The sequence below is a fragment of the Metopolophium dirhodum genome, chromosome 2 (genome assembly GCF_019925205.1).
Source record: "Metopolophium dirhodum isolate CAU chromosome 2, ASM1992520v1, whole genome shotgun sequence".
Taxonomy (NCBI): Eukaryota; Metazoa; Arthropoda; class Insecta; order Hemiptera; family Aphididae; genus Metopolophium; species Metopolophium dirhodum.
Genome location: NC_083561.1, coordinates 34,676,906 through 34,691,569, shown reverse-complemented (window position 1 = coordinate 34,691,569; position 14,664 = coordinate 34,676,906). Strand labels below are relative to the sequence as shown.

Sequence of the window (14,664 nt, the reverse complement as noted above, 5' to 3'; positions counted from 1 at the left end):
CCTCTCAGCCCTCCCCTAAATCCGGCCCTGTGGGGAGAAAGGTCTTGCTGGGGAGTTTTGCGTAAAAATTATTTCATTTTTTTCCTTAACTTTTTTTAATTTTTCTCGGCGTTTTTAAAAATTACTCAAGAATTTGGGATTATGACCTCTCAATGCACCAACTAAATCCGCTTTTCCATCGAACAAGATACTGAAGTTGAAAATCTAAGCTATATTTCAACTACATATCGTGTAAAACACAAAAAAAATTTTTAAAAATTTAAATAAAATAGAAGTGTACCTAAATAAAAATAACACACATAATTGTAAAATCAATACATCCATTACTCCGTTCAGAATCTTAAAGAAACTGTAAAAAATATTTTTGTTTTAAATAGACTTCTGAGAGTTTGTTAAAATGTTAGTTAAGTGTAATACTCACCAAAAATTATTACCCAACTATTGTAATACCTAAAATAATTGGCTAGTGTAGTACCCGAAAAAGTCCAGGACCCAACTAAAGTAGTACTATACTATATAGTACTTAAAATAATCCCGGACCCAACTAGTGCAGTACCTGCGATTAGCACCTAGTACTAAGGGCAAATGTAAACCGGTAAAGCACGATTGAGCATAGAATATTTTATGCGATGTTGTCACATGCAGGTGGTCAAAATTTTTTAATTTATTATTTTCACGTATTATTACGAATTATTATGATACCAGACGCGAGCCGTGAGCTGAGCCCAGCTTTATCGATTAATAAATTAGTTCCGAAGCAATGAATTTCCGGCGTTTTAAAAATTTTAAATTGGAGGAAAACATAAGATAATAAATTAAGATACAATTCCAAAATTATTATAGAAATAATATCAGTGTTCGACCACCTATACTCTACAGTATTCTTGACTTATAAACCATACACTATCATTTTTAATTCGTACCATATTTTGATTTTATTATATTCATAACTATTATTATTATTATTATTATTATTATTATCGTTAGGCATCATTATTATTTTGGTATTTTTTTGATATGTTATATTTTAAATTATTATAATGATTTGAATAAATATTTTTGTATAATATAGTTTAAAATGGAAAATGACAACGTAACAGAGTTTTTTATGCTCAATCGTGTAAGTTTTCTTTTGAATTCCGATTTCCTTTGATACGCCGACAATTTGGCTCAATCGTGTCGCAAAAAAGGTGTTTTATGCTCAATCGTGTATCAGCCATGTAAACTGGGCCCGCAGTTACCTTTTTTTATGTAAACTCGGCCCGGAAATTGTAGGTAATAAAATAGGTCGATTGTAAAAGCGGCCCGATGGTTTTGACCAATAAAATATAACAAGCATGACATAATTTATCTTGCAAATACATTTTACTTATATTTTTTAATACTGAATCATATAACTTAAATTTTACATTTATACAACGAATTTCATTCTATAGGTATGAATAATAATATGAAAATGAAAATAAGTTTTGGAGGATGACGAGAACCGCCTCCTCACGGTGTCCTCTGGATAATGCTGAATGGTTCTCAAAAATATTATACTTAACTATATATTACGAATTATATTATTCGAGTTTACATGTCAATCATTTTATTCTGAAAAAAACCCCGGGCCGAGTTTGCACCTAAATTTTTTTTGCCTGATAAAAACCCTGGGCCGAGTTTACAATCTTCCAGTACTAATACTACTAATGAGATCCAACTAGGTTGCGCCGGTATTTCGTCGTCAAAACGGGCACCTGGCTATACATCACTACGACATATTGTATGCACACCGCTCGCAATTCTGTTGAACAGTGTTCGTCTATATTCTATTAGTACCTACCTACCTAAAAGGTCTATATAATAGGTTTATTTAAAATCGTGGCCTGCATGGCTGTACCTAATTACAGTTTTAAATAGCAATATAATTGAAAACATTAACTGTGGTCTGTGATTTGTGAACATAATAAGCAGTGAGCACTGTCTTTAAAAACCATTAAAGCCCAGATTCTTGCATTTTTTTTTTGTCTGAATTATTTCCACAGCATTATAAACTATGTTTGTTATAATAATTGAATATTTTCATCTTTTTAGGCATATTTTACAACGCATTACAAATTGGAAATTTATTTTTAAATAATAAAAAATTACAATGTATTTTGAATTCAAATATACAATTTACCAATTTACGTATTACTGTATTAGTTACTCTTTTTATACATTTTGTGATGTTACCTAATTCAAAAGTTTATATATTTATTTTCCTTTGTTTTGGGCATACTCGAAAACTACTACCTATATCAACAATTACGATTTATGACAATCGGTAGTCCAAACAGAAACTTATAAAAAAAAAATAAAAATTTTTTTGGTTTGTACTTAGTAGGTAGTTAATTTTAATGACCCAAGAACCAAGAGAGGTACGAATACCATACGCGCAGTCACACATCAATCAAACCGCGATATATCGATATTTTCTGATCCGATATATCGGTGTATCGATATTTCGATTTTCGATACATCGATAACCGATATATCGAGGTCTGGAAAATTTTTGCCATCCCTACACATCATTATATTTTGTGATCAAAAAAGTGTCAACATGAAATCCCAAAAAGAAAAATTCACCCTGTACCGATTTTAATTTTGAAAACATATTATATTCTTTAATCCTTATTCTCTTAGGAAATCGATTTTTGATTTTTTGTATTGTTTAATTAGTATTTTACCAATGAATTTTTTTTTTCAAAATTAATCCATACTTTAGTGACAAAAAAAAATCTAAAATCTATTTCCCACATAACTTTGGGAAAAGAATAAGGAATTCAAATATTTTTTCAAAATCAAAATTTGACTATTACTTTTTTTTTTATCTGCTTATTATTAGTCTAAAAGCACAAAAAAACCGATCCGCGACCCGCTTTCAACAGCCAATGAACAATGGTCAAAGATTAATGATTACATTGGCAAGTAAAATGACTACTATTATGTCATCTGCATAAATAAGGTAAAGGGTATCGAGTAACAACAGACATAAACTGCAGAGGACTGAGGTCTGACACTGCTACAGTGCTACCCTGAGGTAAACATGTAAAGTGGTTTTACAAAAAATAAATTATAATAACTGTAATGTACAAATCAAAAAATTGTAATTTGTAAGCAACGAATAATAATTTTAAATTAAATTATATAAATTGTTAAAAGCTATTATCACAACTAGCATCTTAGATCAGTGGTTACAAATAAAATAAATATTTAGTTAATTAAAATTAATTTAACAAAAGCATGATTATCAGTTAAAATATAACAATTTAATTATGTATATTTGTAAGAATATAATATATTATTGAATTGACATATTTTTAGAAAATAAAATTAAAAAAATAATATTATTTACATACTTTGATTGATACTTTCTTTAACAAAACTAATATTGACTTAATAATGTAGGTGTAATGCATTACTTCTTCTTCTTTTTAATATATATATATATTGATTCTTAATATTCTTTATCTTGTGTACTATTTAGTCATTTAATTTTAATTGAATGTATACTTGAATCAGATAACTATAGGGTTAAACCATAATTAATGAATATATATAAGTTTAAAAAATTTGATTATAAAAATATAAAAATATTGAGTGCATTATTAATACTGTTAAAATGTATTAATATGTATAAATAATATCACATATAATATAAGTTTATTATAAATTAAAATATTTATTCAAAAATTAGAAGGACTCTAAGAAATAATTAAAGGTTGGTTAATTTTTATGAAACAATATGATATATGAAGATAATATAATAATTTTAGAAGTACCTAGTAATTATTATCAAATTATAACAAAATTGGAACAAGAAAAAATATTAAATATAATTTAAATTTGAAAAAGTGTCATATTTTAAAAATCATATACCTAATAATTATTAAGTATTATGAAGTTCTAACAAAATAGTAACATCAAATAATAGTATAGTTAACATTTTAATTTAAAACTGAATAAATTCCAATAAAAATAAGGCAACACAATTATATTTTATTCAATATCTAAAAATCAAAAAAATATATAAACATTAAACTTACATTATGGCCTGAAATTCTTTAAAAATGAATTGCATGCAAGATCAATTTCTTTTAGCTGACCATCCTTTAAGGTTAGTAATTTACTAAATACATTGATATCTCGTTTAAAAAACTCTAATCTGGAAGAAGAAACAATTACACATTATTAATTTCGGCACTTTCCATAACTGCATGAACCAATTGACACAAAACCCAACACTACTCTATTCAGCACACCCTTCTGCGTCACCATGCTATCAAACCGGTTTCTCTATGGCAGGTTGTCGCATGGGGATGCGCAGAAGAACCGATATTGGTTAGCCCGCGGGCATTCTCTAGCTGAACAGAGTATAGACAGAAAAATAGCCCGATGCCACTCAAATTCATAAAATCTCATTAATCCTATTCCTAAACATGTACATTATATATAAAAATTAAAAAGAGCCAACTGGTATATTCATTCATGTGCATTTGCATCTTGTTCTCTGCCATATTTGTACCATGTGGTGATGGGCTATTGGTATTATTAAAATCAATGTTTGTGGTTTTGATTCATGCATCTATTTTGTGCGGTAATGTGTGATGCCAAATAAGACAACAATAAAATACTAGACTATTACTTACTCATTCATAGGATATACATTTTGATATGGTGTATCGTCCAATATAATTGAATCATTATGACATAATGGTTTCTTGAAAAATAATACTTTTTCTAATGGATTTATTAATGGATATCCACAATTAAGCCAAGTAGCTGTAACGCCGAATTCAAAACCAAATTGTTTTTGCAACTCATTCTTAAGATTTTGTTTCAAATTTTCAACATCAATCGATTTGTTATAAATTTCTTTGTTTATCTTTAACAATAATTTAAAAGTAATATTATTATTTATTAGTTAAATGAATATTAATTGTAAATATTTCCTTGTGTCTTGTTTTATGATTATTTAATATTTATATATATATATATTTGTTTTATTTATATTATAATCATTAATCAAGCACCAATGAGTTATTTTTCATAGTTATTAGCAGAGTTGTAAGTTGCAACAACAATTTAAACCATGCATTGGAGTATTGGACATTTGAACATTATTTTTACTATTAAATACATTTTACAATAATAATTTATAGTTTATACTTTATACTAACAAAATCTTTGATTGTTCATTGTTATGAGATTTAACTGTATTTAATTTATACTATCTAGATATAAAATTTAACATTATACTCACAAATATTAAATTATAAGAACCAATAAATTTATATAAATGTCTTGTATGTAATCTATTTAATAAACTTTTAGCTTCTTCCAAATTTGGGTCATGGCTATATTGAATATCATATAAAATGTGGTCAGTTAAACGAGACATCGCTTCAATATTTGTATGAGCTTCATTCAAACCAAACCTAAAAAAATATATTCACAGTTAACATTTTTTTTTACAACAATTGCTTAGATAAATAATGAGAATAATGAATATATAGATGTATTTCAATGCATAATATATATAAGTAGGGTAAGGATGTTTATGATTTTTACATATTTTGTCTTTAATTGTCCACACTGCACATTACAGACCAAATTATAAATCCATTGGGAGGCTAAACGGATATGTTTAAATATAATTTAAGCATTGATTTTGATTTTGATTTTGATTTCTTAATTAATTAACCCATTTTTAACAGCAATTTAAACTTTACAAATTTACAAATAGTGATTGATAATGAAAAGCTAATGGGATATAATCCTCTAGAATAAAACTTTACTGAGAACAGTTAAATAGCATAATTTTTCTATAAAGACAATAATAAAAAACTTACTTAGTACCAGATGGAATTTGTACAGTAAAATAATTTTCTGCTTTTAATAGCATGTCAACCATCCTAAAATAGAAAAATAAATTTAATTAATTAATTACAATGATACAAAATTCAAGTTATTTAATAAATTAAATTCCATAAATCATAAATAAATGAAAATATAGTTTGATCACAAAGAGAATACTACTGGGCGGCAACCAAAACTCGTCGTAGTCCTTACATCTAGGAGAAATTAGACCTCGAGACAGTGGAGCGCGGTCATTTGGATGCGCGGCTAAGTAGAGTTCTCTGGTGACCGGACTATATTATACTCTGTTCAGAATGAGATTTTACCTCAACAGCCAACTTGTGAGCATGGGCATGGCTTTGTTACCAGACACAACTCTACGCACCACCGTAGTGGAGACGGTGCTTGACCATCGCGGAACGAAAACTGGTCGCCGCCGAGGTACGATCTTGTTCTGAACAGAGTATAGTATCAAATGATATTACATACTTAAAATTAAATATAGTCATAATATGTTATCATTTACTCATGTTATATTAAATGCTACAAATTAATCTTAATAAATATTTGATTTGCATACATTAACTCTGTATTTTGAACCGCTGTGTGTTGGTAAGCTCTCAGATGTAAATCTGATCTCACTCTAAACATGTCATATATGTTTCTAGCCTCTTTATTTCTGAACGCAATTACTTGTTTTGGTTTGTTTGAATTTGGATCAACTACAACTCTAGAAAACTGCATCAATCTTTTATAATCAAATGATATGCTTAAATTTAAACAATTTCCGTCGCGTAAAAAGTAATCCCATTTATCAACATCAATGCCATTATCTTTATTTGATACAACCTGAAAATAAATGTACTTGGTTAATTTTAATAAACTAGAATTTTTACAAATAAGTTAAAAACTGATTTACCTGATACAAGAAATGGTTTTCTACTAGTAACTTTCCTCCTCCTCTAATAAATTCACAAATCAATTCAACGTGATACTCCACATTTAGTCCATATTTTTTAAGCTCTTTTTCAAAATCATACTTTTGTATGATATACTTCAGCATTTCAGTTGAACTTTCTTCATGCTTAAAAAATATTTATCAATAAACAATTGACATAATTTTATTTAAAATACATAATAGTATGTACCTTAACTATATATTACTAACTAATCCTCCATGGTGTTGTCCATGGATTTACACCTACTTAAACTTCATTCAATTTAAACTACACTTATTTCTAACAAAATCATTTGGGTAGTTTTGTCTAAATATAAAATACAGGTCTAAAATTATATCTAATTATTATAATAACAGTTTTATTTTTAATAACCAACAACTTTTTTTCTTCAAATTTGTAAAAATGATCTAAAAAAAAACCTTGGTCTCATGTTGTTTATCATGCGCTGTGAACATTTTGTTAATGGAATAGTGTGACGTGTTAAAAAAAAGGTTGAACACAACTAACACACTAATCCTATATAATATACAATATCACAAATAAAAAAAAATATTATTTATATTTTACCTATTTATTTACAATTAGAAAATTTGAAATCAAACAATAGTATATACATCAGGGATGAGCAACTGGCAGCCCGCATACCTTTTTTATTTGGCCTATGGTACATTTCATATTATGGAGCATATCAAATCAAAATAAGAAATTTTATTACAGATGAAACAATATGTCATCTACTTAGTTTTTCCACTTTTAACCGAAATAGAAGTTGATTTTATTGCGTTATCATTTGCAGTCATACATCCTCAAAACTCATAAGTCATAATAAACAAGTTGTACAAATTATACAAAATAAATTTTAATTATAATTAGTTAGCTTTAATGACTTATTTTTTTTTTGCTTTTCATGCTCTAGCCTACTAAATTTTAAAGTTGTAGAAATAGTCCCTCTAGTAACTTAGAGTTACCCATCCCCGGTATACATTGTTGCGTTGATATTATTATAATTGTTTTAATTGTATTTGATAATATTGTATAACAGGTATGGTAAAATTGTTGCTAACTATTATAGATACTATTTATTCCTAGCGACCTCAATATATTTTTATCGTTATTTAAAAAAAAACGATTAATGAATCTACTGAATATAACTTGCATAAATACATTCTATTTTAATCAATGAATATTGTTAATGTGAAGCAATAAAACCTTTGCTTTTTGGAGTGATAGGTATTAACTTGTATATAAAAATGTAATTTTATTTACATAAATATGTTATTGAGCTATGGCCCAAGAGAGAGTACTTCTCGCTCGCGCATCCAAATGAATTAGCTCCGCGGTGGTGGCGGCTAGAGTTGGCAACGCCAGCGTACGGGAAGGTTTTGTGGTGAGAATGCCCGAAAACAGACATGTTTGAGCCGCTCAGAAGTGCTCTCTCCTGGGCCATAGTATAGCTACAGATATTTAATTTTTCTAATCGATTTTTTGTAACATTTTGTTCATCATCATTGAAACTAATAAATGTAAAAATTATCTAATTCCCAATAGGTATATATATACAATTAATGGTTACTTATTAATACATGTTTTTATTATTGAAATCTTTCAATATGATGAAATAGATATTATAAATTTATAAATTATTATTAATTGAACTATTGGATACTTGTATACCTTCCAATCGACACCAGAAGCTTTAAGATATCTTTCCCAACTGTGTGATAAAGGACCATGTCCAAGATCATGACAAAGGCCTGCTAATTCAACACACAGTTTTTCTTCTTTAGTAACATTAATATCTTCACCCGAATTTCGACATAAAGCTTCAATCATTTGTCCAGCTAAGTAACAAACACTGAAAGAAATTTAAAAAAAAAATTTAATGAAACGAATGAAAAAAATATTTATAGGTACTATAGGCATTTTAATAAAACACATTATCCAAGTACTTTTCTAAATTTTACAGGAAAGCATAGGCAAAATTCAATTGTAAGTGATTTTTTATGGTTATATTACTAGTTTTTTTTAGTTTAGATAGGTACCTACGAAATTTTTCATCAAAGATAAATAGTAATCACAGTAATTGTTAGAATTAAAAATAAATCTATATGTCTTAGACAATAACATACGGAAAAATATTCAAATTTTTAAGTGAATTGTTTACTATTTTGTATACTCTATTCAAAATAAACTGATTTATGCATAGAGGAAGTGGTGCTGATTGGTAGTAGTGGGAATGGATATGCCTCGTGCCCAGCTGGTATACTGATATTCTGAACAGGGTATAAACCTGTTAATTGAATGCTGCCATTACATATGCATAAATAAATAATTGTGTAATATTTGAAATACCTAATTATTACTCAACAAATTAGTGTACATCTAAAATTAGTTACCCAATGGAATGTTCAAACCGATTGATGCTCGCACAGGGGTAGACTAGATAAGTGGTACCGAGCTGTTTGATGTTACGCAATCTTTGAAATTCCGGTGTGTCGATGAATTTCAGGCAAAGCGGATGGAGCATAATGTGTCCGTGTATATTGTCATTGAAAACTTTGCCATAATCCGTGCAGGACACAATCGTCGACATGGCAACAGCGATGTCCTTTGAACAACCAGCAACACGTATATAAATATTTACCAGAAACGCAGTTTATGTTCGATTGATAAATGGTTAATAATGGTGTGACGTCCAGCACTAAACATCGAAGTACTGACTTTCGCTGTGCGATCCTCGATCGTAACACGAAATACGGAAAAAAACTACGTCAAAACGCCGGGCGCAGAAGGGAAATACTCAAATAGTCAAATACCTATTACCTACATTTTTTAACGAATGAAATTTGATAAGGGTATTTCAAATTTGGAGGACAATTCCACGTTGTGATAAACGCAACCAGGAATTAATACAAATCATGGTCACATTCTATTATAGATACTAGACCGTGGTGGTCCAAAGAGTAGATGAGAAGAAAAATTACTTTCATGGATTAGAAAGTAGAATCGACTTTCTGATTCCGTTTACTGCAATATTGCGCGCTAACATTTATATAAAAAAAAAATAGGTGCCATAAAACAGTAAAGTTAAAACGAGGGAACCAGTTAGTTGTTAGCCTACTACCACAAATCACAATATTTTAAGATCTTTGCATCGTGCCATCACCAGAGCACACAACCCATAAGCCATTAGCCCATAAGTCATAAGCAATAAGCATGACACATATTCAATAGGTAGGCAGTGTTGTAAAAAATACTTTTAAAAAGCATTTAAGTAATTACTCAAATATTTAAAAAAAAAGTATTTAAAATACCATTTAAATACTATAAATAGTAAAGTATTTGAGTATTACTTACAGAAATATTTGAAATAATTTGTTAAAATCAAAAAATTTGTTTATTGCACTTAAAACGTGAATCGTTTAATAATCAACATTTTGATCAGTCATGTTAGTTGCACTACAACAATGAACTTTTATGAGTTATATATAAATTTAAAGCTGTGTGTATTTGGATATCTCATACCGACATACCGTCATCGATCGTCGTCAACAATAAACGATAATGATAATTATTGATAACAATTTTCTTAGTAAATACTAAGTTAGTGTAAGGTCTATGGGTAAATAGGTAGTAGGTACTAATAGTTAGTAATAATATTTTCGAAAAATTAAATAATTATAAACTATAAACTATAAAGTATTATAGCCGTTACATGTATATTTTGTTATTGACTTGATAGCTAATAGTGATACCGACTACAGATGTATCTTTTCGATCTTCGTCGACAATAAACTGTCTCCCGGAGAAAAAAACATTTAATCGACGAAAACCGATACCAAAATGTCTGTAAGGCATAAATGATAAATATATTATAATATTATATTGTTACGTTTAAGCAAAACCACGACGGCATGGTATTTTTATTTAATAAGAATAATTATAAGTAGAAACAAATTAAGAATTAAAAGAATAAAAAAAAAAAGTATTCAATAAAATAGTATTCAATAGTAAAAAAAAGTATTTAAAATACCATTCAAATACTTCAAAATAAAAAGTATTTAAAAAAGTATTCAATAAGGAAAAAATTATTTGAATAATTTTACTCAAATACTTTAAAAGACTGATTATAGGTTAGGTATACACATCTATTCACTGAGTCGTCTAAGTAGCCAGTCGGAATTTGGCAGCATGCCATCATATATTTTGTATAACATTATGCCTTATACCTACTTTCATATTTTAAACTATGTATTGATTTTACAATTTTTCACCATCTTTTTGAGCATTTAATAAATATTGATTCCCCTGGTAATACAAACGTTGGTAATTAAAAATTTGAACAATTCGCGTATGCCATTTCCATGAAAATTTTTCAATTTTCAAATGTTAGGTATATGTATTTTCTATACATGATAAAATTATATTTTAAAAATGTTGACTCTTTCTAAGACTTTGAGTCAGTGGGCAATGGCGCACCCAGATCCCAGGGGATGGACTTGGTTGTTTTTCGATATTTGTCAATGAATAACACTCTTTGTTCAGTCAACAAGATTAAAAATGAAATACAAAATTCCTCATAAATTATTTAACTGTTTTAAAAATATTTAAAGATATAATATACGAATAATCTTTTTTTAAGCATTTGTATCTGCAGTGGTGGTCAAATGATTTCGTTATGAGGAAGGGAAGTTCCTGATTTTTTAACATGCACTATTTGATCATTAAAATATAATTCCAACCACCCCGCCATTTGTCCATCAGTGATATGAAGACCAATTTTTTACAAAATCATGAACATTTGCAAATAACTGAGTACCTAGTTAAAACTGTAAAATATGTTTAATTTTTATAGCTAAAGCTTGAACATTTAATACAAAGTTTTTCATAAGTAATTAATTTGGAAACCAATAAATATATAGGTACCTAATCATAATTATAGGCATTTGAAGTTAAAATTTTGACAAAATTAGATATTTAAACGAAAAAGTTAAACTTAAATTATTTTGTCATAATTCAAAAATATTATTTGAGTGAACTAGACACTTTTTCGTACCTATATTATAATATTTTACTATTTTATATACACAACACAAAACATAGGCTGACAGTCAGTTTTCACTCAGAATCGGTTTTTTTTATTGAAATCAAATTTAACCAAAGCTGGGCCCTAACTAAACTAAACGTCTGAACTTACTTAAAAAGTATAACTTTCCAACTTAACTATATTTAGTTTTAATTCATTGAAACTTAATTTAACTTCGCAATCGCAACTTAACTTTACGAATTTTATGTGGAAAATAATCTAATCTAACTCGTTAAAAATAATAAGTATAACTAGTTACCTATTTTTTCCATTTACTGAACACTAACATGCCCCCCCCCCCCCTATTTTCCGTATTATTTTGGGCACATTGATCTAAAAGGCAAAAGCCAACATTTTTAGGACTTTAGGTACAAATAAACACAACGTTTTGACACATACACCCTGTTCCAAAAGAGAAGACACCAAGCGGTTACGGTAAAAAACCAGTTTTACACTTTTACTATATGTAAATATTATGGTGTCTTTTCTTTTGGAACAGGATATAGAATAAAAGATAGTTTATAATTTTACCTGTTGAATCAAAAAACGTTTGGTTAAACATAATGTTATAGATATTGTACAATATAAGACTAAAATCTTTATTACACCGACGTGGCGACATCTATATATTATTATACTGGCCGGGATACGAACAATAATAGGCGCTTGCGATAAAAACAACCACTCACCGACCGACCAGTGTTTTATGTATAGCCACTCAAGGGAGGTGGACGTACTAGCCGAGAAAATCCAGTATGTGGGTGTGGGCTTAAAACCAATGACAGAAAGGTAACTCAAGAATGATGGCAACACGAAAGTTTGATATTGAGTTGATCTCTTAATACGCATTTTTAAATAATTAACAGCAACACATTACACAATAGTATCAATGCAATAATAGTGCGCAGCCCTTATGGCCGAACAGAATAAAATGATAATATTAGAAATTTAGAACGATACACAATATTAAGTACCTATAAAACTTTTTTGCCAGAATACAGAATAAATTTGTAAATTGGCAACTATTTGAGCTGTAATAACTCGTGTAAGTGTAATATGGCCTACTGGCTCAACGATGTAATATACAATAAGTAATAATAGTTTATAACTCACAGATTTGTGGAGCACAATCTGGCCAGTTGGTCCGGTACTTATGCTACAATAATAATAATAATAATATCGTAATTTATTCACACTGCACATAAAATAAGTACACAAAGGTGGAGATTTGCGCTCACGCAATTTAAATATAATATAAAGGGAACGCAACGCTTTGCGTGCGCAAAGTATACACAAAATATATCGGCGATTAACGCACAATTATAAACCATAAAATGGGTTATAAATATTATAATACAAAGTTACAAGGCGACTACTAGCACCTTGCAATACAATAATAAGAATAATATAATAATATCACGGAGATTTAGGCGCACGTATATAAGATAATATTTATCGGTATATATAGTTTTACGAATTATAAAAATGTGGCGATTCGCGCCCACACAATAAAATAAGACAAATGGACGGCGAATCGCTTCCTATAGTCGATTAAATATAAAAAACACGGCGATTCACGCTGGTGCAGGTTATTGGTTCGCGTTGACAGTACACAGCGGACTGTATATATTTCGGCGGCCGTGCTAACGCGACGCGAACCGGCTCGTCGGCGGCGGCCGATTACGCGTCTTAGTAATCTACATATTATTGTGTATAACTAACAGGTGACACAATTAAAATACAACTATATAAAATAGTATAATTAATTAGCAATATGTATGTGTGTGTGTGTGTGTGTGTGTGTGTGTGTATGCGTGCGACGGTCGGTAGTGTAGTGGCACGAAAGCGATTCCCGATCCTTTTGCATAGATCCCCCCCCCCCCTTGACCTTTTTTTTTGTAAAGTTAAGTTTTCTCATTTTCGATGTTTCTCAATATGATATTACTTTTAAGTACGTCTGTTTACTAAATGTTCTAACCGCGGTAATTTTACCGCTCTGATATACTATACGCCACTAGTCGTTCATTTGTATGTGGCATACAATATATATCGGACAACAAGAACATATACCTCTACGGTAGCATGGTGTACTGTATTTTTTACTTTTCTGCGAATTATTTTTCATGCAAGAGTGTTTATAATAAACCCGATAAACGGTCGGTAAATAAAACAAAATTACCACGAAGACCATAGATTTACCATAGGGCGTGGGTTTATTTTTAGTGACTGAAAAAATTGTATTCACCTCTGGGTTACAAGCTTTAGATATTTGTGATAAAGAGTTTTATCCAAATATTCATGAACTCTTGAAAATATTTTATACTCTGCCTGTATCGACTGAACGATGTTTTTTTTAAGTTTTTCATTAAGTATTAAGTCTTACCTAATAAATAGTATGACAGAAGTAAATATTTTGTTAATTTTTTTTTATCTAATATTAGTTTTTTTTTTTCTTGCATATGGCGTAGGTTTATTGGTGAAAAGCAAAATTAAATAAACATAAAATAAAACTAAATAAACATTAAACATTAAATTAGCAAAGTAACGAGTACTAGAGTAGATAGATTTACAATAAGCTAATAAACTAATAAATAAAATTAACAATAACAAAGATAATAATAATAAGAAGAGCTCATAATATATTTAAAGGCGAACATTGGTCTTAGACAGCCAATCCATTGCTTCGTCATCGCCCTTGTGAAGTCCCTCTATTCCTCCCTTGTATTTAGTTTGAGG

At 29.0% G+C, this 14,664-nt stretch overlaps 1 protein-coding gene across 2 annotated transcripts; it reads right to left on the bottom strand.

The window, feature by feature from the left end:
• Window positions 1-3,134: 3,134 nt before the first annotated feature.
• Window positions 3,135-13,547, bottom strand: LOC132939324 (deoxynucleoside triphosphate triphosphohydrolase SAMHD1). Of its 2 annotated transcripts, XM_061006421.1 has the most exons (10): window positions 13,042-13,547; window positions 9,239-9,450; window positions 8,517-8,697; window positions 6,803-6,967; window positions 6,464-6,732; window positions 5,877-5,939; window positions 5,288-5,462; window positions 4,674-4,909; window positions 4,071-4,189; window positions 3,135-3,550 (listed from the first exon to the last, which is right to left on the bottom strand). In XM_061006421.1, the coding sequence occupies exons 1-9, from the start codon at window positions 13,129-13,131 to the stop codon at window positions 4,072-4,074; spliced, it is 1,509 nt and encodes a 502-aa protein (XP_060862404.1). In that variant the 5' UTR covers window positions 13,132-13,547; the 3' UTR covers window positions 3,135-3,550; window position 4,071. The 2 variants fall into 2 exon arrangements, with proteins under 2 accessions (XP_060862404.1, XP_060862405.1); XM_061006422.1 differs by lacking the exon at window positions 13,042-13,547 and having other exon boundaries at window positions 3,136-3,550; window positions 9,239-9,852.
• Between the last annotated feature and the right edge of the window lie 1,117 nt (window positions 13,548-14,664).

Coding starts and splice junctions, on each gene's coding strand:
- LOC132939324 (XM_061006421.1), bottom strand. CDS start 13,131: ATGTGCAGTGTGAATAAATTACGATATTATTATTATTATTATTGTAGC. Junction 8,698..9,238: donor CGGTTTGAACATTCCATTGG/GTAACTAATTTT, acceptor AATTTCTTTCAG/TGTTTGTTACTTAGCTGGAC. Junction 6,733..6,802: donor AAAACCATTTCTTGTATCAG/GTAAATCAGTTT, acceptor ATTTATTTTCAG/GTTGTATCAAATAAAGATAA.